General features: G+C 28.0%; 2 protein-coding genes and 1 pseudogene across 8 annotated transcripts; 1 reads left to right on the top strand and 2 right to left on the bottom strand.

The window, feature by feature from the left end:
* Window positions 1-11,527: 11,527 nt before the first annotated feature.
* Window positions 11,528-15,990, top strand: LOC107476878 (transcription factor MYB48). Of its 6 annotated transcripts, XM_052258473.1 has the most exons (14): window positions 11,529-11,745; window positions 11,834-11,963; window positions 12,159-12,376; window positions 12,551-12,598; window positions 13,185-13,259; window positions 13,657-13,756; window positions 13,846-13,931; window positions 14,102-14,149; window positions 14,257-14,345; window positions 14,467-14,520; window positions 14,759-14,826; window positions 14,967-15,016; window positions 15,183-15,280; window positions 15,566-15,990. In XM_052258473.1, exons 1-14 carry the CDS (start codon window positions 11,631-11,633, stop codon window positions 15,668-15,670), a joined length of 1,284 nt encoding a protein of 427 aa, XP_052114433.1. In that variant the 5' UTR covers window positions 11,529-11,630; the 3' UTR covers window positions 15,671-15,990. The 6 variants fall into 6 exon arrangements, with proteins under 6 accessions (XP_015952300.2, XP_052114433.1, XP_052114432.1 ...); XM_016096814.3 differs by having other exon boundaries at window positions 11,528-11,745; window positions 12,159-12,598; window positions 15,622-15,990; XM_052258474.1 differs by lacking the exon at window positions 13,185-13,259 and having other exon boundaries at window positions 11,531-11,745.
* A 356-nt stretch (window positions 15,991-16,346) lies between these two features.
* On the bottom strand, window positions 16,347-16,833 carry LOC127745725 (probable aquaporin TIP1-2). The gene is made up of 3 exons (XM_052259275.1): window positions 16,812-16,833; window positions 16,509-16,715; window positions 16,347-16,423 (listed from the first exon to the last, which is right to left on the bottom strand). Exons 1-3 carry the CDS (start codon window positions 16,831-16,833, stop codon window positions 16,347-16,349), a joined length of 306 nt encoding a protein of 101 aa, XP_052115235.1.
* Window positions 16,834-21,096: 4,263 nt separating this feature from the next.
* LOC107476881 (aquaporin TIP1-2-like) lies at window positions 21,097-22,460 on the bottom strand (annotated as a pseudogene). Its single transcript, XR_001589720.3, has 3 exons — window positions 22,238-22,460; window positions 21,776-22,013; window positions 21,097-21,689 (listed from the first exon to the last, which is right to left on the bottom strand). The product of XR_001589720.3 is annotated as an aquaporin TIP1-2-like (transcript).
* Between the last annotated feature and the right edge of the window lie 1,226 nt (window positions 22,461-23,686).

Raw genomic sequence — 23,686 nt, 5'->3', positions numbered from 1 at the left:
TTTTAAAAAATGCTAAAAATAATGTTAGTCACACCAATATGAAATTATATTTAAGTGTGTTTATGTTAGAATAAATTAATTTTATAGTCTAATTATTCATCTTAAATAATTAAAAGATATATCATATGCACAAATATATTTAAATCCATGAAAATAATTAAAGAATTGTCTGTTATTAACTTATGATGATTGAATTTTGATTGATAGTGGATTCTCAACCTTTTTCGACTAAAGTGTTTTGTATTTTTTATAAAGTTGAATAACAACATAAAAGAAAATATAAGAGACAACTTTAGCATATTAGAAACTAAAATTTTTAATTACTATTTGTATTTGGAAGTGACTCTTATTAATTTATAAAATTCAAATAAAATAGAATATTTAATTTTATTTTCATTTAAACTTAAATCAAAAGTAATATCAACTTATTCTATTTAATATTTATAACAATAAATAAGATAACTCATATATAAGTATTATAATATGAAATAGTTGATAATAATTAATTATATTATTGCTTACAAAACAGATTAAAAATTATAATTTTTTAATATTTTATATATTAATTTAATTTATTTTTAATATATATTTTATATTTTAATATATCTTTACACAAATAATTAATTTTAGTATATAATGAATACGGTTGATATGATATATGTGTATATATGAAATATGATAACTCAATAAAGTTATTTATTTGTAATACTAAAGTTACCATACTAAGTCTAATAATGGAAAACTATATTTAATTATTTATATGTTTAGCCTTTATTTTGTTATTGATAGAAGAACGTGAATGGCAAGGTTAGAGTTGTTTTTTGACTAATGGTGACAGTGGCGAGGAGGAGGGGTGTAACAATGTCCCTTCTAATTTGCACAGCGGATATATGGGTGATTGCAGCATCGTCGTTTTCTCGAAGCTCCACATGTAAAATATTATTATGCATGGATCAAAATAATATTTTGGATGCTAGTAAGGTGTGAACAAATCGGAAATGGTGGGTTAGTCTCAGTTATCGGCGCAACAGTCCAATTGCTCCATCCAAGCCCACATGCATTTGCCAACGTCCACCATGCCCCCTCACCAGGTACAGGCCCCTCAAATCTCCATCATATATATTACTTCCATTTCGTACCAAATATGCAATATGTATAAATAAAAATTAACTCTCTAATTTATTATTCGTATAGAATATATATTTATATATATTATTTTTGGTTTGGTAATTAGGTCATAGATATATATGTACATTTGTAATTAATATTCATATTATTATATAAAAACAATTAGTTTGAAGCATTATAGTACTACTTGATTCATCATTTTTACACTTTATTGAATCAACTATGTTACGTTACGAGTTAAAAAAGCTAATTATTTATACAGAATATATAATAAATGTATATATAAAATATCGATCTATTACTAATGAAAATTAACATGGTAATTTAGGTTTTTTTTTTACATATGAAAATATTGGACATGCAGCAATTTATTGGCTAACAACAAACCTTTAAATGGAGTTTAACCTGTGGTGTTAAAAAAGTTGATGTGAATTCTTGAAAAAACTAGTAAGAGTATTAATAATTTTTTCTCCAAATGTCAATATTCTAGAAAATATTAATATTTTTTTATAAAATATTTTTTTGGGTAATTTAGTGCATAAATTTTATTTTTATAAAATTAAATTTCATTATTTTTAAATTTAAAATGTTAGATGAAAATATTTATCATTTAACTAAATTTACATTTTTTTATTATTTTACATATTTAATAAATAAAAAGTAGACAAATAAATACATTAAATCTATGGCTTCACAATTTCCCTCGATTTCTCAACAACTTAACTCTACACACCGACATTATCGTATGTTCCCACCTAGTCACCTGCTGTTGACTCTACTACATTAATGTAAGCGCAATTCTTTTATCATTTAATTTACCTTGATTGTTTTTATAAAAGTCACGAGTTGCATAGGACTACTTTCTTATAAATTATTATTAGTGATGTATGTAACAATGATTCACGTCTTAAAACCATGATTATATTTATCATGTAAATTCATATAATGTCAATATTCTCATTATACTTTGAAACAATGAAACTTGGTTTATTGGAGCAATATTCAATTTCAATGTAAATCAATCTCTTTCTTTGTACTAATATAAGATGGTTCAAGTGATGAGAATCTTGATTCTTTAACTAAAATCTTTTATTCAAATTTTAGGGAAAAGAATATACACATCAATAAGGCTTTATTTGTTTTTTGAAATTGGGACTAAAATTGAAAACTAAAATTGAGTATTATGTTAAATAGTAAGATATTTGAATTAAAATTTTAGTTTTGAGATACAAAATTTTAATTTTTTTAAAAAAATAGAGATAAGAAATTGAAATTTTTAGAGATAGATCAGAAGCTAAAACTTTTTAAAATATTTTTTCATAAAAATACTCTCATTAAAGAGTAATGTTTATTTTTATTAAGAAGAAGAATAATAAGACATTTATTTTTGTTTGTGTTATTTTAATTTTATTAAGAACTTGATGATTTATACTATTTATAATTTTGTTATATTTTTTTAAGATTTTATTATTTTTATTTTAATTTTTATTTTAATTTTTATATTTTATTTTATTAATATGTATAAAATATGAAATGATTGAATTTTATATTTGTTTGAAAAAATTTGATTCTTTTGCGAGTAAAGTCGGATAAGGTAGGATTGAGAACTTTAGAAGATGGGTAGGACTATAATTCTCAACCCCAAAAATAAAGTAGTATTGAATTTAAAAAAAAAATCAATCTCTAAAAGTAGGATTAGGGTAGAATCTAAACTCTATTCTACTCTACCTATTACTAGTTCTAATCTTTCAATTTCAGTCTTTCTTTCGAACGAAGTGTAACAGATTCTTTCAGTAGCGTTTGTTTTGAGGTATTGAGACGGAGATTGAGAGACTGGACTAAGTATCATGTTTGTTGGTTTAGATATTAATACTAAAATTTCAGTCTCTGTCCCTAAAATTTCATAATTTCATTATCTTCAAAAAGTGGAGATCAGGGGACTAAAATCTTTAGAACGGAAACTGAAACTTTAATAATATTTTATACCTAAAATATTCAATTTCAATTAATTAATTTCAATTTTACCTTTTATATAAATTACATTAGAACTTTATTCTTATTTCAACCTCTTTTTCTCATTCTCAATGTCTCTCTTCCAAATATTATCTTCTAATTAGTTGGATAAGACCAATTCAACTTGTGCGTTTGTTTTTTGTTTGTTTGGTTGGTGATTATGCTTTTGTCTTTGCTATGGATTAGAGTATTAGACACATACTCAAATTTAATTTAGTCTACTGTTGAAGTATTTAGTACTGCTGTCGTGTCTGATTATAAACAAAAGCCCATACTCCCACCCAAACTCATGAAGAGAGAATAATAAGTAGTGCTAGTAAATATCTCAATGACGAATACATTAATTAGAAAGTTAAAAAATATATATATAAATAACTTTTTTAAGTTTGTATGCATTCATCGTAAAAAATAAAATTCAACGATTATTCTCTTAAAATAATCTATTTAAAATAGTTTTTGCTAATTTTTTTTTTCATGAGCTTATTATTAGTGCAAGAGCTTCATTACGCACAAATGCACCATGTTACATGATTTTGATCCAACCAAAACCTTCTTACGTGAGAAGTGACATTTTACACGTCAAATCATGCACAAGCATTATTACTAATGGAGACTTAATTAGTTAGATTGGGCCCATTAATTAGGAGAAGATTAGGCTTAAATATCTACCTCCGAAGAAACTAATGTTAATGATATCCCTTCTAGTTATTAGGCCCAAAGAAGGATTTAATTTGTTGAGAATCTTATTATTCCTATACCTTTCACACATAAGGACAAATATGTCCAATTGATGATTCTAATTAGTATATATGGATGGCCAAACAAGAGATGAATTTGCCAAATGTTAATCAATTATTTTTGTCTTGGAAACTTTAATTTGCTAGATTCCTTAGCTTTTGTTTTGTGAGGTTCATGTATGTTGGGTTATGAAAAGGGGTGGAGAGGAAAAAATGGTTAAGAAGAAGAATAAATCACTGTTTGGACGATGTCTAAGTTTTAGAAAATTGAAGAAAAAAAAAGCTATCACCGTATCTAAGGGAGAATAATTTTTTAATACCATAGAAAAAGAGGGGTCTTTTATTGAACTTTTTATTTTTAATATTGGAGTGGTAGTAGTATTTTTTAAAATGTGGATTGTTGGGGTGTTATACTCAAATATAGAATCGTTTAACTAGAGAAGCAGAAATCGGACCGTCCGATTTATTAGAAGTACAGAAATCTGACTGTTCGATTTTCAGAGGTACACAAATCGGACCGTCCCATTTGTATTTAAAATAATAAAAAAATTTAAAGTACAGAAATCGAACCCTCCAATTTGTACTTTTCACAGTTTAAAAAAACACTAAAAATTACAATGTTAAAGTATATCACTACTTCTACTTCTATAACAAAAAATTAGCCTCTTTTATTCAATAAACTATAAATTATGATTTTTCTCCTTCGCTTTCCAATATCCATACTCACACATATTATAATCAATCAAATTAAACTAATAAATTAGTTTTAAATAGAATAAGATCCTTTAAATTATTACAGGTTAGATGGTTAATTCAGAAAGAAACAGTGCTGTAGCAAAGCCTAATGAGTTGGACGCCCCACAAATTAAATTAGTTGTGTAAGTTAAGATTATCGCATCATTATTCATTAGGCCAGGGTTGTTAAAGCAATGCAAGTATTGAATTAGTTATTTATTCTTGTAGTATGAAATAAAGTATATATCCAATCGGTGATGAGATTATAATGACTAACAGCAGATATATTCTCTAACATATAATTAATATAGCCATTAATCACTTATCACTAAGTCACATATATAGATCTTCTTGATTATCATTGCATATTGATTTAAAAATTTAATTTTTTCATATATTTTTAGTATAAAAAATTTATTCAGACAAATAATAGTGCATTATTATATTGAGAAAAATAACTAAAAGATATTAAGAGGTCAATACATTTTATTAATATTATTTTATGCTAATATTTATTTTAGTACTATTAGGATTTATGGTTTAAAATACATAATTAAAAAATTAGTAATTAAATATTAGAATTAATTAAGGATTAACAAAAATAATAAATTTTGTTAATTATATAATATTATTTTTTAACAATTATCTACATATATAACTTTAGTTAGATAACTGTCTAAGTCTAATACTATTTATAGTATTAATACATCAATCTTGTTTAATGTGTATAGATTTCAATGTGAATGTTAGATTTAGAGTGTCCATATATAGTTACAAGGCAACATGTATCTCTAGTTCTCTACTTATAGCAGCATAAGAAGAGCTTAGAGAAAATTATTTAATGATGTCCACTCCACGTTCCCCTAAACTTTGGATAACCACAAAAAGTAAATTGCACTATATATAATCATTAACAACTTCAACTTTCTAGTATGATGATTGGTGAAACCCATTTGTATATGCATCTATATATCCCATTAAACCACGTACCCAACATGTGAATATGGGGGGTACACGTTATTATAGGTCTCAGTCAGTGTCACTATTTAATTTTAGAGATTAATAATAATAATAATAAGCATGATAAGTTGCGTGTGCTATCCCTGCCTATCCACCACTAATTAATTTTGGTCGAAATATATAATATCCGTTTATCATAGACAATTATATTTGAACTATAATGTTAAATTTAATTATACTTATTTATGATATTCAGAACCGATATAGCAATAACTAAATCTATTTGCATGATACATGATCATTGACATCAGAGTTATCTTGAGATTATTCACGGTGGTCCAATTTAATTCGTTGGCGCCATATAAAATGTTCCTTTTCCTAATCACTAGATATTCACATTGAAATCCGTACTAATTAATAAATCAAAAGTAGATCACACTATAATTTAAACTTTATAATAATAATAGTTCTTATTAGTAGTTGTTGCTTTAGGTTTGAATTTTGATTTGGAAAAGTTCTGGGGCAGCAATTTTTTACAATGTTGGCCAGTATTTAACCATTTGATAGTTACAAAATATAAAAATTGCTATTCTCCTAACACTTCTCTTTTGATTATATAATTGTTTTGTTTGGATTTTGATTTTTTTTTACGGGTCGATTAAATTTATATTAAAACTTTAATTTAAGGAGCAAATATATATAACTTTCTTAAAAGAGAGTTTAATTCAAAATTTATCAATTAAATGTTGAAATTAATTTTGCAAACAGTGAACAATAAATAAACTGTATTATGTGTGTATGAATTGTCATATGGAAGTTCCTTCATCCATTTTTTATATTTTTATTTATAGACAATTGTCTTCAACTTAATCTTCAGTTCTTGATTGCTACCTTGGTTCACCCACGTTCGTATTTAACTTGATTTCTAAAGATTTGAATCCACATATTGCGTTGATGGCTACTCCAACGAAGATTTAATGATTATCATCATATGAAAATATATCATTTTGATTATTGGATGATAGATTGTAGGGCTTGATTTTATTTGAAATAAAAGTGTTACCTTTATTTAAAATATTGCAAAATAAATAAGTTACACTTTTTAAAGAAGAATCATCATAAAAAGATGTTTTTGGTATGTTCACAGGAGTAGCTGCTTATTGCGCTTACTTGAAAGTTAAGCAAGTTGTCCCACGTGTTACCTATCAATAATGGTCTGTAAGTTACTAATTTCTCATGCATTTTACTAAGTACTTAAGACACTATTCACTCAACTATATGTTTTTTATTATCATATTTTATATCTTAAATCTTAAATTTTAAATTTTAAACTTTTACCTTTTCTTCGATTTTAATTTACCCCTTAAGTCAAAATATCATTTTTATAACGAATATAATATACATAGCAAGAATTCTGTTACTTCGACTATTAATATTTTCGACCTAAACGTTTAGTATTGTGGTCAAAATTCGTACCAACAATAATTATATTTCTACTTATAATATTAAAATATTATATCAAAAAAATATGAATATTACCAACATATATATCTATTAAATACTCTAATTACACACACACATATATATATTAGTATTTTTCTTGTGTTGCCATGCTTGTTGGCCATTTGCATAGAAGCAGAGCACAAAAGTACAGCTAACACCAATATAAAGAGTAATCTTATTAGGCATGTAACAGAGATCTAATCAATAATAATAAATTAATAAATATTTTTAAATTATATTTTATATTAATTAATTATCATTAATTAATGATGATTTAAATTTTATTTTTTTAATAAAAAAATAAAGGCAATTATATATTGAAAAACAATTGAAATAAAGGCTACTACATGGGATTCACCATTCCCAAATTAGTAATGGGCAATCTAACAATGGCAATAAATTAATCAACACATGATGAAAAGCTCATACCACATGACACCATTTAAAGATGCACGATTACATATACAAGAATTAACTAACTAACTTACATCGGTTAAATGGTTAATTATTTTATTTTTTTAATAAATATTATGAATTCAAATTTTATTTTTTGTGTATAATAATAATTTATTGATCAATACTAAATTTTGAAATAAAATTTTAATATGTAATAAATTAGTTTTTAATTTGATCTGTTAAATTAGTATCATAATAAAAAAAATCATATATATATATATGTGTGTTATATGTGTGGGTGTGTGTGTGTTAATGTTTATCAGTAATTCACATAATTAATCTTTATCACTAGTTAGCTTCTAGTTCTAATAATTAAATCAAATAAGGTGGAAAGAAAGAGAAACCAATTAATAAGAAGATAATAAACCCTAGCTAGTGGTCAACCCACAATAATTTGGTGGCATCCACGCTACTACTCATCCTTGAAGAATATATTTTCCCACTCACGAACATCTTAACCTCATATTATCAAAGCATCCATATGCTACAATTTTTATAGTATTAATGGAGTTTAATTTTAATTCTAATTAAGGACTTAACTTGCATTTGCATTGTATGTAGTAATTAATTAATTAAGTGGTTTTTGTATATAATTAACATATACAGCTCGCAGTGATGCCACATCCCACTACTCTAGTCTAGTTTCTTCTTTCTTCTACTTATCACGTTGATTAATATTAACTTATAATTCGTGATTAGTAGCCCCTCAATCTGGTAATTGCTGTAGTGCCCAATGAGAATCGCACGGGGAATTCAGGCCTGAGTTTTGCATCCAATTATAATACATTTGAGTGTCTTGTTGTGGTTTAGCTATTTATTATCTTAATTAATTATTCCCTCCTCCACTTAATTAGTTTCTGAATGAGATTTGTTTCAGATCTTTCTAGCGAACCAAAGCCATGTTTAAATTGAAAAAAAAAATATTATATGACTAATAAAATTATTATTTATTCTATATGGTAAAAACTCATGTGCAACCAACTTCACGTGAAGTTAATAGTTGAAAGTCGTTAGATGAAAATTTTGTCAAATAAGTCAAATCATTTAACGGCTTTCAGTTATCAACTTCACGTGAAGTCGACTGCACCTGAGTTTCTACTCTATATTTATCAATTCTAAATACTAATTTTTTTTTAATTTTGAATTTTACATTCTAAATTTTAATAATATAAAAGTAAATTATTAGTGTAAAATATTGATTAGTATTGATGACAAATATTAATCTCGTAACATTTTTCTTGAAATATATTAAAACTCAAACAGAAAAGCAAGTTTTACCAAAAATCCATAACATAATATACATGTTGATCTTATTGATTATTTTACGAGAGATTCTATATATCTTTTTCTATTGCGAATACAAATTTTTATTTCACATTACTTTTTTTTACCTTTTTTTAATTAAGAGAAAAATTTAAATTATTTCTATCACTTAAAATCAGACAAAGAGAATATAAGATGAGAAGACATCACATTCAACTCAAAATCTTAAGATAATAAATTAATGAGTTTTTTATCTTATAAATTTTTACTCTTTTTTATTTTTTTTTGATATAAGACTAACTTTATACACCCTTCACATTTATAACATTAATAATAACTTTTTTTTTAATCTCCTCTTGAAGAGGTGAAGTGGAATAACCAAAAGTAATCATTCATGGTTCCAGCCTAAGCAAGCTAAGAATATAGGGGGGGCTAAAATTAAACTAAAAACCCATATCTATGTACATTTTAATATTGTGAGAATAGTAATTAAAGATTAATGATTTCATCCTACTCTCCACTTGTCTAAAGTATGATTTGTCCACTTCATCAATCATGACCTTTCTTCTTTTAGAAAGCTTCACCTTTCTAGTATCTTCATATATCTCTCATCTACAAAAATATAATTACTAATAATCAAGGCCCAAGGGACACAATAATCGATCAAATTGTGTATACAATGGTCAACTTGCATCATTGAGCCATTCCCCTCCACCCATTTCTTTTTTGAGATTTGTTCCATACTATTTAATTTCACGCACTACTATATATATTCACATTTTATTTTAGTTTTATAATAGCTAAATATCTCAAAATTATGTGGTGGTCCATTGGATAATTACTTATTAGGTTTATATAGTAATTGTGTGTTTTACAAATATATGTTATGATTATTATTTGTAGAAGTTTTAATATTTTTTATTTTAATAAATGTAGAACAAATATATTATAACATTAAAATTTGGTGTGTTTATTATAAAATTTTTTTAAATTAGTGTCTTTAATTTATACAACATATTAGCTAAACCCTTAATTATTAGTTGAAAACTAAAAAGAAAAAATCTCACACTAACTTTAAATAAAGATAAATCATATAATGTAATTAAACACACTTAGATGAATACAACTTGATTCATCACTCGCTAAACATCTTTTTACAAACCCATCAAACTGTTTACACAATAAACAAACAAAATGGGAACAAGAAGTCAACAATGGGGAGGACGAATAAATAGTGGCACACACTGGCATTAGTGTTAGCTTGAGTCATCTAGCTAGATTTCTAGATATAAATGATTAACATGACAAATCAGTGATGGCCCAAAAGCAAGGGGTAAAGAATAACCAATAAATTAAAAGAAAGTCAGTTAGATAAAGATATTTAAAATATTTTTAAAAAATATTTTTAATAATTAAAAGTTAATATATGTAATTTATTAAAACATATTATTTTTATAATAACTAAATTAGATTAGACAAGTTGATTTGGTTAAAAAATTAGTAAATAAAATTTTGAACCGATTAAAATTAATATTGTTTTTATAAAAAATAACTACAATACTTCTATTATTAAAAATAACTAAAATATTCTTATTATATATATTGAAAATTCTAAATCCTAATCCTATAATAACACAAAGAAAAGAAAAGAATTAGAATTTAGAGTTATATATATAATAAGAATATTTTAATTATTTTTTATAATAAAAATATTATAATTACTTTTTATTAAAAAAATTAATTTAAATTGATTCAAAATTTAGTTCATTAATTTTTTAATCAAATTAATTTATTTAATCTAATTTTAATATAATAATATAATTTAATTAATTATATATATTAAATTTTAATTATTAAAAAATATTTAAAAAAATATTTTAAACGTCTTTATTCGAGTAAATTACAAAATAAAAATCTACCTGCTAAACTAAATAATGATCAAGACTTCAAAACCTATGCAATAACAATATAAAGTACTAATTCAATACTCTTTTAATAATAAAAATTGAAGATATACCAAATTAATGTAATACTTTCGTATATAAATTAAATTATTATCACTGCATAAAGATCCGAATATAAGAAAGATATAAAATAGAATAATATTTTTTGTTCATATCAGTGAATTTTTTAAATACTATTTTATTTATTTCAAAATTTAAATTATAAATTTTTTATTTTTTATTTTAAATTCTCAAAAAAATTATAATTAAAAAATAACTAATATTAATTTTTTATTTTTTCAATAAATTAATAATTACGCAATTGATGATAATTAATCTATAGAGACCGAACTTTTGTTGTCTTGGATCCCTTTAATTTTCTTAATAACTATATAACATATTTAGAAGTGTGATGAGTGAAGAGGAACACGGTGGATATATATATTATTACAACAATGCTAGGAACCAATTCTATATAAGTCAAAAATCAGTCAACTGTAAATCAGAGGCATCGGTAACTTTAATTGGCACACGGATGTTTATTTTTCTTGTAAATTGGATGGTTTTTGATATGATTTCTATGTTTCATGTGTTACATATTAATAAAACACAATTAATTGTATAGAACCAACTAATTAATAATCAAAACTAATTATAATTAATTATGTTGTTCCATTCTTGCCTGATTATTAGTTGTTTCTATATACTTTTTCATATTATTATGAATTAAGAATTAAAATAAAGCAGAGTTGAGTTGTGAGAGAGAGCAAGCACACACGCACATACATATATATAGAGTGGGAGTGGCAGCATAACTCCCCACAATTCATCTCCAAGTTTCAATCATTCCCACACAGAAGAAAGAGGGTGTGTAGAGAGAGAGAGAGAGAAGATGGTTGAAGAGGAATTCCGAAAGGGTCCTTGGACCGAACAAGAGGACTTCAAACTTGTGTCTTATGTTGGCTTATTTGGGGATCGTAGATGGGACTTTATAGCTAAGGTTTCAGGTTTGAAGGTGGCGGGCGATAAGATACAATATAAACATAATCAAAATACATACATATATATGATTTTGTACGTCCTTCTTCGTCGTAGGTTTGAATAGGACAGGTAAGAGTTGCAGGTTGCGATGGGTTAATTATCTCCATCCTGGTCTCAAACATGGTAAGATGTCTCCCCACGAACAACAACTTGTCATGCACCTTCACTCCAAATGGGGAAATAGGTTTGCTTTCTTTACTCCCTATCTTTATTTTGGTAAAAATTCAGATGCACAGTTAATTTTATAATAAAAAATCGTTAAATAATTTGATAGATTTGACTAAATTATACATAATAATTTTGCCTAAAAAAATAACTGTTAGTCTAAAAATAATAATAATAATTGAGAACTATTAAATAATTTAATATATTAATACAGGTGGTCAAGAATTGCAAGAAAGTTGCCAGGGCGAACAGACAATGAGATCAAGAACTTTTGGAGGACTCAGATGAGGAAGCAGAAGGCACAGGAGAAGAAGCGTGCACCTGCAACCACACAATCATCTCCATCATCTTCGTCTACTAGTTACCAGTCCTCATCTTCTTCCAACAAGGATATTGGGGAAGAGAGCTTCTACGACACTGGAGGGCATAATGGTAATAACAACAACATCACTAATAACACGATGGTGAAAGAAGATGATGGAATAATAATTAATAGTGATAGTAACAATGTTGTTGATGATGATTACTCTATGGATGATATATGGAATGATATCGCCATGTCTGAACAACACAACAACTTTATTTCTTCTTCTTCTTCTTCTTCAGAACCACTGCCACTATGGATGATCATGGATAATCAAGAACAAGAACAAAGTAAAGTCTTATTCCCTTCTTCCTATGAACCACTCTTAACCACTTAATTAGGAGGATTCTTTTTTCTTTTTTCACAAAAATTAAGTTCATGTATGTATAAATACGTGCCACGTGTCGGTCTTATAGTGTGACACAGCTGTAATCTAATGGATGGCTGATGGATCTGGATCATGCACCTTCACTACCTTAGTGTCATGTCAATGTTTGTGCTTTAATTTCACTTTAATTTCAACAAACACTATTGTATGTTAATGTTCTCATCAATGTAAAATATCAACAGGCAATGCAAATTCAAGCTTTTAATCTTATAATAATGTGTTTACATATGGCGCAACTTTATTTAAAAATATTTGTAGCCACTAGGTAGCTAGTGCGTGAATAATTGTATAGATTTCCAATTAGAATAATGTAAGATGGCACCACGGATAAATAAAGAACAAGACCACACATATGAATTAAAGTAATTAAGTTAGACTTTTTCATTAAGTTATTGTGTGACCAATTAAGATAAGATGGGCCATAGATTAGGCCCAAGGTTATTGGTCCATCTCCCTAATGGTGCTGACGGAGTCTCCCTCCACTGCAGGTAATGCAATTCTATCTGTGAGGGACTGCAATGAATGGCATACATCACACTTCACACATGTTTTTGAAAATACCGGTGTGCTTTTAATTGAGTTTTTCTTCTTTTGATCCTTTAATCATGATTTCAGAAACAAATTCTGCAGTGGTGCTTTAAAATAAAATGATCAAATTTAAATCCATATATAAAATTTATTTTGACCCTCTTGTTTTATTAACAGTTATATATTTGAAAATAATTTCTGATCCAAATTCCAAAAGTAAAAATATTACATGGGTTGGACTTTGGAGTTAGACACACGTAACAAACTAATAGTTGACCACACCCTTAACGAACTTAACTAACTATTTCTAGTTATAGTAACTCTTTTTACTTAACAGTTACCACAACTCTGGACATATTTAATTCCAAGAAAATGATATTTGTTCATTTTATAAAAAAAATTAAATATTTCATTTTCTTGAGTATGTGGCACTGTTTATGAGGCGCAGAGAAAGGAATAGCAAAAGAGGAAGAATGGGTGGCTTATCAAAACTGTATCTCCTCTCTTACAACTCTCTTCAGGCAATTGGCTGGTAACTTCATTACTCCTTCATTCACTTTCATAATTCTCAATTCCCTTTTTGTCCCTTTGTTCATTGCTCCCACTATGTTCCCTCCACAGGGCTGTTTCGTCATTTCAGATTTTGTGCAACCTCCTATCCACTTCTTCTGTCGCCGGAGCTTACTCCTCCGCTGGAAAATTGATAAGTCAGTTTTATATTCCCAAACTACCCTTCCCACGTTCCTTTAAAACCCTAGTCATGAGCAATTCAGCACTGCTTATTCATAATTACTATCTTAACTGTATACAGATCCAATTTTACTAGTGTTTCTGAATTTATTTAGGGTTAATTTCTTAGCGTAACAATGCAATTTAGGTTTTCTGCAATGTGCTGCATTCTTGGAAGTTATACATGGAGCCATTGGTGGGTTTTACTCTACACTCGAAAATCAAAATCACATTCCTTGCAACCAATTTCATTTTATCAACATTTACATTGCAATGCAGAAATTAAATTGTGTAACTTTTCAGGGCTTGTGCCAAGTGGAGCATTGCTTCCTCTCATGCAATGGGGAGGGAGGACACATTTTCTGCTTGCTATTGTTAGCAAACTTGATGAGGTTCTTCACTTTCTTCTCTTTCACCATACACTTAATAATATCATGTTTGGTTTAGATTTTGGTGAAAAAAAAAAACTTGTTCATTGTAATGTAGCTTTTGTGCAAATTATGCTTTCTGCAGGTCCAGCAGTTACCTTCAGTTTTTATCACCTTTTTCGCATGGAGCATAAGCGAGGTGATTTGATTTTTAATTATTCTATGGATTGGATTGGATTGGTTTGGTTTGGCTTGGTTTGGTTTCATTTAATTTTCTAGCATGACCTTGCAATGTGAACAGTCATAAGTTACAAAAACATTACCAAGTTCTGATGCACATAGTGTGTTATCTATGCACATGCATGACATGGCCATTTTCCTAATAAGATTTATTAATAAGAAAGATGATTGTGCTGCAAAAATCTTTGGAGATGCAGGTCATTAGATACTCACATTATGCTTTTAGCTGCATTGGAAATTGCCCTTATTGGATAACCTATCTCAGGTGATTCTTCTATTTTATCACAATTTCTCAGACTGTCACATAAATTAACTGAAATCTGAGTTTAAAGTGTTCTGTTATTAGCACAATACATTTCAACTTTTTCTCAAGTCTAAGCTTGACTTGTTTTATCCTTTAATTAGGTACACTGCGTTTATTGTGCTGTATCCTTTGGGAGTAGGTCCTGGTGAAAGTGAGTTCACATATTATATGGCTATCTGGTTTTCTGAATTTTGTTTCTGGTTGACTTTAAAATTCACCCTTTCCTTTCATATTGTAATGTCAAACTGTTTTCTTTTCTTTCTTTTCTTTCTTTTCATTATATTAAGTATTGCAACTGATCAGTGAATATCATGCAGTTTGGATCATGTACCAGGCACTTCCAATTGTAAAGAAGAAGAACCTCTATTCGGAAACCTTTTCAGGCCTCCCATTTAGCTACTATGATTTCCTTAAGGTATGTTTAACATTTTGTTTAGATATTTCAACAATGATCTATTCTTGTAGCTAGTTTAGTTATGGCTATTATCCCTTCAAAAGAAGGAAGAAAAAAAGAAAAAAAAATACAAAGGTAACTGCTATGATATGTTTCCTATAAATGGAGCTGGTATTTTAATTTGCATTAAATAGAAATTAGAAAGAGTGGTTATATATAAATGGTCCGACTTATACTTTGCTATATATATTTCGTTCATAATTATCTTTGTGAAGTGTTAATTTATGCTTCATTTCTTTGAATCAGGTTGTACTTATCATTTATCCATTCCTTTGGCTCAAACTTTATCTGCATTTGTTCAGGCAGCGGCGTTCAAAACTCTTTAAGCGCCAAGATAAGAAAAGAGCGTGAGGAGCCATTGATCTTGATTGTTATTGACACCTTGTTGAACTTCTGAATTTGTATTATTAGTTCCATATACACACATAGTTTCGTTTCAATCAAGCTGAGATGATAACTTTCTTTAATGAGGGCACTGCAGACACTGATTTGTATTTGCATATACGAATATTTTTCTGACTTACTGACATTGTAATGATGCTAGCTAATGCAGTTCTTGCTTGCTAGAGAATGTGTAGTTCTGTAAACTCTGCTGATTTCTACCTTTTGTGGATTCATATTGAGTTATTGACATATTCAATAAAATAGCTTAGAAAGTTAGCTTGTTCAAACTAGTTCACTCCTTTGGAAGAATGTGTATGTTGTTGCTTGTTGAACTACAGATTTTAGTGTCAAGATTAATGGTTTTTGTCCAATGATTTTAGTATCAAGATTAATGGTTTTTCTTTTTCAGTTGATCATATGTTAGTGTAGAGTTTGACCGAAATGATATTTTCTTACAGAACATTGCAAAGTAAACAGGAATCAACATCTTGAGAAAAAGGAAATATTCCAAGGTACAAACAAAAACAACAGAGATCAAACACCTATATGGGAAGCCAAACAAACCATCCACCACACTTTTGATAAATATACCCAAGTGTGTGGTTATACTGTTTTACCCTTCATCAGGAGGAGTTCAGGTCTTTCAATAATCTGTGGTTGGAAGCTGCTCATGAGTGTTTTGGTTGATGAAGAAAAGCTCAGAGACATGTGCAGCAATTCCTGCACCAATAAATGGGCCAACCCAATAGACCCAATGGTTGGCCCAGGTCCAGTTAACAACAGCAGGCCCAAATCATGGATGCACCATCAAAGGCACCACCAGCCAAGATGTTTGCACCAACAATGAAGCCAATTGCAATTGGTGCAATTAGTCCAATGTTACCTTTCTTTGGGTCCACTTCAGTTGCATAAACTGTGTACACCAACCCAAAAGTCATCACTATCTCAAAGACTAATGCATTTGCTGCTCCAAGCCTCCAACCCCGGATGAAAGTGCAAATGCAGATGTTTCCTGCAATAGCATGAATAAAAGGTTTCCTTAAATTTAGCACAAAAAGGGAAACATTTATGATCACTAGTCAGGAGGGAAAAAAATGGTTAGAATTACGGCCGAAAAATTTGCTTATCATTTTCGAAAAATGTAAATTTCTTTAAAATGGACTTAATTTTAAAAATATAGGTCTAAGTTTTTTTTACAGGTTGTGAAAAATAATATTTTATCCTCTTTCGCATTTCATAGGTTACAAAATTTTTTTTTTCTACTTTGTAAATATTGAAAAAATTCAATATGCGAAGAGTTATGATAAATTAACTTGTATGCGATAAAAATAATAAAATTTATAATAAAAAATGATAAAAACTTAAATACATAGAAACAAAATAAAAGAAATAGATGAATGGAGTACAATAATTAATAATAATGTCTTATAGTTTATAAAATAAATCAAATAGCAGAAATAGTGCATCATAGGAAGAAAAAAATTTTACCCAATAAAAAAATAATTGGTAAAAAGAATGAGATTTTTTTTAGCATATATGAATTTTTATAATGAATAAGTTATGAAATATAGAAATAGATAAAATAAAAAAAGAGTGAAATTGCGTTTTTTAATAAATTGAAGAAATATTCATGACTACATAATTGACGGTGGAAATATAATTATTAGATAATAAATTACATGAAAATATTAATAGAAATATTAGATTTGATATTAAAATAAAAATATAAATAATAAATAAAAATATTAAATTTAAAATAAAAAAATGAAAAACTTTTGGTAAACAACAACTCAAATATTAATGTGATAATAAATTAACTCAAACAACATATGTTTGAATGAGTTAAATCGATATAACAAATTAGCTATGATTAATTGATTATTTGGTTTAGTAAAATAAATTAAATAAATAAAAAATATCTTATAGATATGCTGTATAAAAATTATAACACTTTTAAAAATCATTAATCAAAATACATTAGATAAAAAATTAAACAAAATTAATTCATTTATTTCAGTTAAATCAAATAATTAATATAATTAATTAATTATAATTAATGTAATCAAATAAAAGATTAAATAATTTAATATTTATCTCTATTAAATCAAATAAATGATTAATTATAATGCTTTTAAAAACCATTAATCATAATACATAAGATAAAAAATTAATGCGAATAAAAATAAAATGAATTTATTTATTCCAATTAAATCAAATAATTATTATAATTGATTAGTTATAATCCAGTCAAATCAAATAAGTAGGATTAATTAGCTCTTACTTAAATTTGAGAAAGAATATTAAAGATTTAGAGTATAATTATAATTATTTAACATATATATATTTATTATAAAATATTACGTTTTTATTATTACAATTCTTTTAATTATATAGAATTTCCGGTGCCATTTGTTAACTTAATTTATCAAAATAGCATCCAAGAATGAGAATGAGAATAAAAAATATTACTCTATCTTTTAATCTTTTAAATAAATTGTCCAAAATATTTTTAACTACATTTAACTTTGACAAACGTCTTTTTATTCAATATACATTTTAATATATTATGATTAATAAAATTTATTTATACTTTTATACCGTATTTTTTTAATTTTTATTTTCAATTAATTTTTTTAATTTTTTTTAATTATCTCCAAAAATACTAAATAGAATTCTCAAAATTACACTATAAATTACTATCTACCGAAAAATATTAACAAATAAATTAGTTTATTTTTCAAAGTCTATATGATTTATTTTGTAAGAATATTCACATCTATAAAAATCTATCTTCTTAAAATTGATTATATTATATAATAAAGTATATAAAAATTTTTTTTATTATATAAAATTACTAAAAGATACAAGTCCATTTTTATGAAAGAGAGTAACTTCACAATATTTTATTATTGTTGTATATTTTTTTTTAAATAGTTATATTTTTAATTATATACAAGAGCATAGTTGAAAAATAAAATATCTCGTTATCTTTTTTTGGTGACTATCTCGTTATCTTTGTTATACAAGAGTGTTAGACACTTTTATCCTAATAAACATAAATATATTCTAACAATCTATATACACAAAGTACTTAAGAGTACTAAAAGAGTACCTAAGGGTACCTAAAAAAAATACTTAATTAATAAGATAAAATACATATTAAATTTAAATAATTATATATTATAACTTTTATAATACTATTTAATATACAACCTTAATTACAATTACCAAAGATTGAGGTAATATCTTTCTCAACTATCTTCATGAAAGCTAAACACATCCAAATTCTCTCATGTAAAAAACTTGATTTGAGTCTAAATGCAGTGACATTTGGAAAAAAGTGAAATTTCACTGTAGGAATCTCTCTTGAATATGTTGAACATGGCATACCAAGAGAGGGATGAATTTAGTGACGGTGTTTACAATATAATTCTTTTTAAAGTTTCAATTGAAAAGTTCTCTTCATTCTCCATGGTAATACGCTTAACATTAATGTAATAAAATGGATGACGCCATGATAAGAGGGTGAAACGTGCTAGGGAACTCTATTTTATGCAAACCAAATCTTAAGATACTTGTTTTTCCTACGGAAGAAATGAAATATGAAAATCTTTCTATACCAAGCTGTTTGACGAAAAAGGACCTGGTTCGGCCCAATTGTACAATCCAATAGTTATAACCAAAGATGATTTTTTCTAGTTCTAAGAGAGTATCCGTGCCTATTGTTTTAATCCAAACTTTGTCACTCAAAAGAAAGTCTTCTGTAAATGTACCTCCCAAATATATTCTTGTTTCAATGGACACTTTCAAGTATGTATAATTTGCAATCAATACCTAGGCAGTTACACTGTGGATCATTACAATAAGGAACTTGTATTTTTGCAAGTTAGAAGTTTTTGTGGGGATTTATTGAGTCCCCACACTATAGCACTTCCAGTGTCCACTAAAGCTTCTGTCTCAACAAATTCAAAATCATGTCCCACCGTGAATCTTGTAAGTTCGTTTATCACTTTAGTTATGGCACAGGTGGATTTGGAATTATTGCTCCTGTGCTGCTGCTTGCATAGCTCTCCATTTGTACAGCGATAAAAGAATGATTCTTAGAAGTCTTGCGTGCATCGCAATCACAAATTATTAGCATTGAAAAGTCATTTTTGGTGATGGTAGTGGTGGTGGCGGTGATGGTAACAAAAGAGGTGAGAAATATAACCTTGCTAAATTTTCAAGAAAAAACATTATTGGGAATAGAAGGATTAGGAGATGAAGACAATTCTATTAATGAAATAAAAGGATGTGAAAGAAGTGATTAGAAGGAGGAAGTGGTGATGACGGTTGAAACTAGAAGAAAGAGGTAGTGATGCAGTGTAAATTGCATTGAGTGATTCTTCCACCTTAACGTGAGATCGGTCAAAATGTGTATTTCTTTATTGTCAAGCAATTTATTATTATACTTTAGTGGGAGAACCTAAGTGCTTTCTCTTACTCTCGACTATCCTTCTGCTCTGAGCTCTCACCGAAGTAACCTGCGTGGTGGCTTAGTGACACTGCGGCTGTCTTCTCCTCTCCTGTACGTTACTTTCTGCATTTTCAGGCCTCCCATTTAGCCACTGTGATTTTTTAAAGGTATGTTTTTCATTTGTTTAGATATGTCAAGAATTATCTACTCTAAATGGAGCTGGTACTTTAATTTGCATTAAATAGAAATTAGAAAGTGGTTATATGATAAATGGCCTGACTTATTCCTTGCTAAATATATTTTGTTCGTAATTATCTTCGTGAAGTGTTAATTTATGATCCATTTCTTTGAATCAGGTTGTACTTATCATTTTTCCATTCCTTTGGCTCAAACTTTATCTGCATTTGTTCAAGCAGCGACGTTCAAAACTCTTTTAAGTTCCAAGATAAGAAAAGAGCGTGAGGAGCCATTGATCTTGGTTGTTATTGACACCTTGTTGAACTTCTGAATATGTATTATTAGTTCCATATACTGATATACACACATAGTTTAGTTTCAATCAAGCTGAGATAATAACTTTCTTTAATGGGGGCGCTGCAGACACTGATTTGTATTTGCATATACGATTCTTTTTCTGACTTACTGACATTGTAATGATACTAGCTAATGCAGTTCTTGCATGCTAGAGAATGTGTAGTTCTGTAAACTCTGCTGATTTCTACCTTTTGTGGATTCATATTGAGTTATTGACATATTCAATAAAATAGCTTTGAAAGTTAGCTTGTTCAAACTAGTTCACTCCTTTGGAAGAATGTGTATGTTGTTGCTTGTTAAACTACAGATTTTAGTGTCAAGATTAATGGTTTTTATCCAATGATTTTAGTATCAAGATTAATGGTTTTTCTCTTTAAGTTGATCATATGTAAATAGTGTAGAGTTTGACTAAATTGATATTTTCTTACAGAACATTGCAAAGTAGTAAACAGGAATCAACAACATCTTGAGAAAAAGGAAATATTACAAGGTACAAACAAAAACAACAGAGATCAAACACCCATATATGGGAAGCCAAACAAAGCATCCACCACACTTTTTAAAAAATAAACTCAAGTGTGTGGTTTTACTGTTTTACCCTTCATCAGGAGTTCAGGTCTTTCAATAATCTGTGGTTGGAAGCTGCTCATGAGTGTTTTGGTTGATGAAGAAAAGCTCATAGACAAGTGCAGCAATTCCTGCACCAATAAATGGGCCAACCCAATAGACCCAATGGTTGGCCCAGGTCCAGCTAACTACAGCAGGCCCAAATGACACTGCTGGGTTCATGGATGCACCATCAAAGGCACCACCAGCCAAGATGTTTGCACCAACAATGAAGCCAATTGCAATTGGTGCAATTATTCCAATGTCACCCTTCTTTGGGTCCACTGCAGTTGCATAAACCGTGTACACCAACCCAAAAGTCATCACTATCTCAAAAACTAATGCATTTGCTGCTCCAACCCCAGATGAAAGTGCAAATGCAGATGTTTCCTGCAATAACATGAATAAAAGGTTTCCTTAAATTTAGTTATCCAATAACCAATGCACTTTTTATCAAATAACAGTTTTCTTCTTACCAATCCACCAGTGGCGAATTTAAGGAGCAAGCAAGCAACAATGGAGCCAAGCAACTGAGCAATCCAGTACAAAATGCTTCTAAGGAGGGTAATGTGGCCACCGACAAAGGCGCCAAATGTGACGGCAGGGTTGACATGGCCACCGGAGATGTTAGCACCGACGGAAACCGCCACGAAAAGTGCAAACATCCACCCATTAAATTAGTATTAGAATTAGTCAAAACTCAGGTGCAGTCAACTTCACGTCAAGTTGTTAAATAGTTTGATTGATTTGACTAAATTTTCATCTAATAACTCTTAGTTATTAATTTCAGGTAAAGTTGGCTGCACGTAAGTTTCCACCAACAAAATTATTATAATTGAAAATTTAGAATTTGATATTTTGTTAACCATTAAAAAAAATCTAAATTAAAAATATAACTATTTATGTCTTTTTTTTTTCTAAAATTTATTAGGAAACACTTGTAATATTATTTATGTGAAGATTGTTAGAGCTTACTATAAGCCATGCCAGAGCCTTCCCCAGCAAAGACAAAGATAAGCATGGAGATGAACTCTGCAAGCGCAGCCTTAAGTGCATCAGCTTGGCTGAACTCTGAAGCATTTCCAATGGCGATTCTAGAAATCGGCATTTTTTTATTTAATTAAATGTTACCTTAGGTTGCTAATAAGCTTCTTGATGCGATATTGCTCCTAAACTAGTTGTATATATAGCACTTAGAATTTGAATATTTGGTGTATGTAACGTTGTCGAAGTTGAAGAGCAAAAAGGCACAAGGAAAAAATGGTTGAAAAGAAAAATGTCGGGGCCTCCGGTTTGTTCTGGTGATGCCACGTGGACGGTGTGATGTGATGCTATGGAGGCTGGATCACCGACCGATGACTGACTCGTGATTAGTGGGGCCTTTCATTACCATTTGGACCCAAATTTATATATTCACGAGTAAAGTCACAAATAAATTCAGAATATTTATATTTCGAATAAATTAATTTTTTTAAAAAAATATTAATAAAAGTTTTTAAGATAATAAACATAATTTAGTTAGTTTAAATTAAGATTTTTTATTCTAATTATAGAGATTAATTTAAAAATAATATATTTATATCTATTATTCTAAAAAGTTTTATTAATATTTTTTTGAGAGTTAATCTGTTCAAAATATAATTTTTTATGAGTTTATTTGTCACTTTATTCTATATTGATTTACTTTTTTTTGCAATATAATTTTGTAAAGATTTTGCAAAAATTAATTCTTAAAATATTACTTTCTGCATACAAAACTGACTTTGTTATTTTTTCTATTATATATGATGTATAATAATTGTCATTTTCATTGTGTTTGGAAGGGACAAACAAATTCACGATGATAACTATGCTACATTAGTTACATGTAATTTTTGTTATAAATTTTGTTACCTCGTTCTTGTACTAAATAGCAACAATTTTTTTTCTTTCTAAGATTAGACTTAGCCTAATTAAGCATTATGTCACTATTCACTATAGTATTAGCTAATTGCTAAAGTGAGTTGTTAGATAAAATTGAAAAATAAGTAGGTAGCTTTGGGAGAAGGTGGAACATAGTGGGTTGGATTTATTTGAATGTATAAGCATATAAATATAAAATCATGCATAAAGCTAGTTACGACTGCTACTAATTTTACATTAAAATAATAATACCTAAGTTTATGGATTGAATCTGAACCACTAATATAGCTACCAAGTACTATTTAAATGTATGTCCTCAAATATGATGGATCCACAAGTATTTTTCAAATTTTTAAAAATAGTTGTCCTATTATATACCCCCTGGTTCCTAGCCCTACAAAAATGTCTTAATATTTAAACTTATCGGCTTCATTAATTTAATTATGGACGGCTTAAAGGGGGGGATAATCTAAACCAAGTTGACA

This window comes from Arachis duranensis, chromosome 3, assembly GCF_000817695.3.
Source record: "Arachis duranensis cultivar V14167 chromosome 3, aradu.V14167.gnm2.J7QH, whole genome shotgun sequence".
NCBI lineage: Eukaryota > Viridiplantae > Streptophyta > Magnoliopsida > Fabales > Fabaceae > Arachis > Arachis duranensis.
This window is presented reverse-complemented; position numbering and strand designations above follow the sequence as displayed.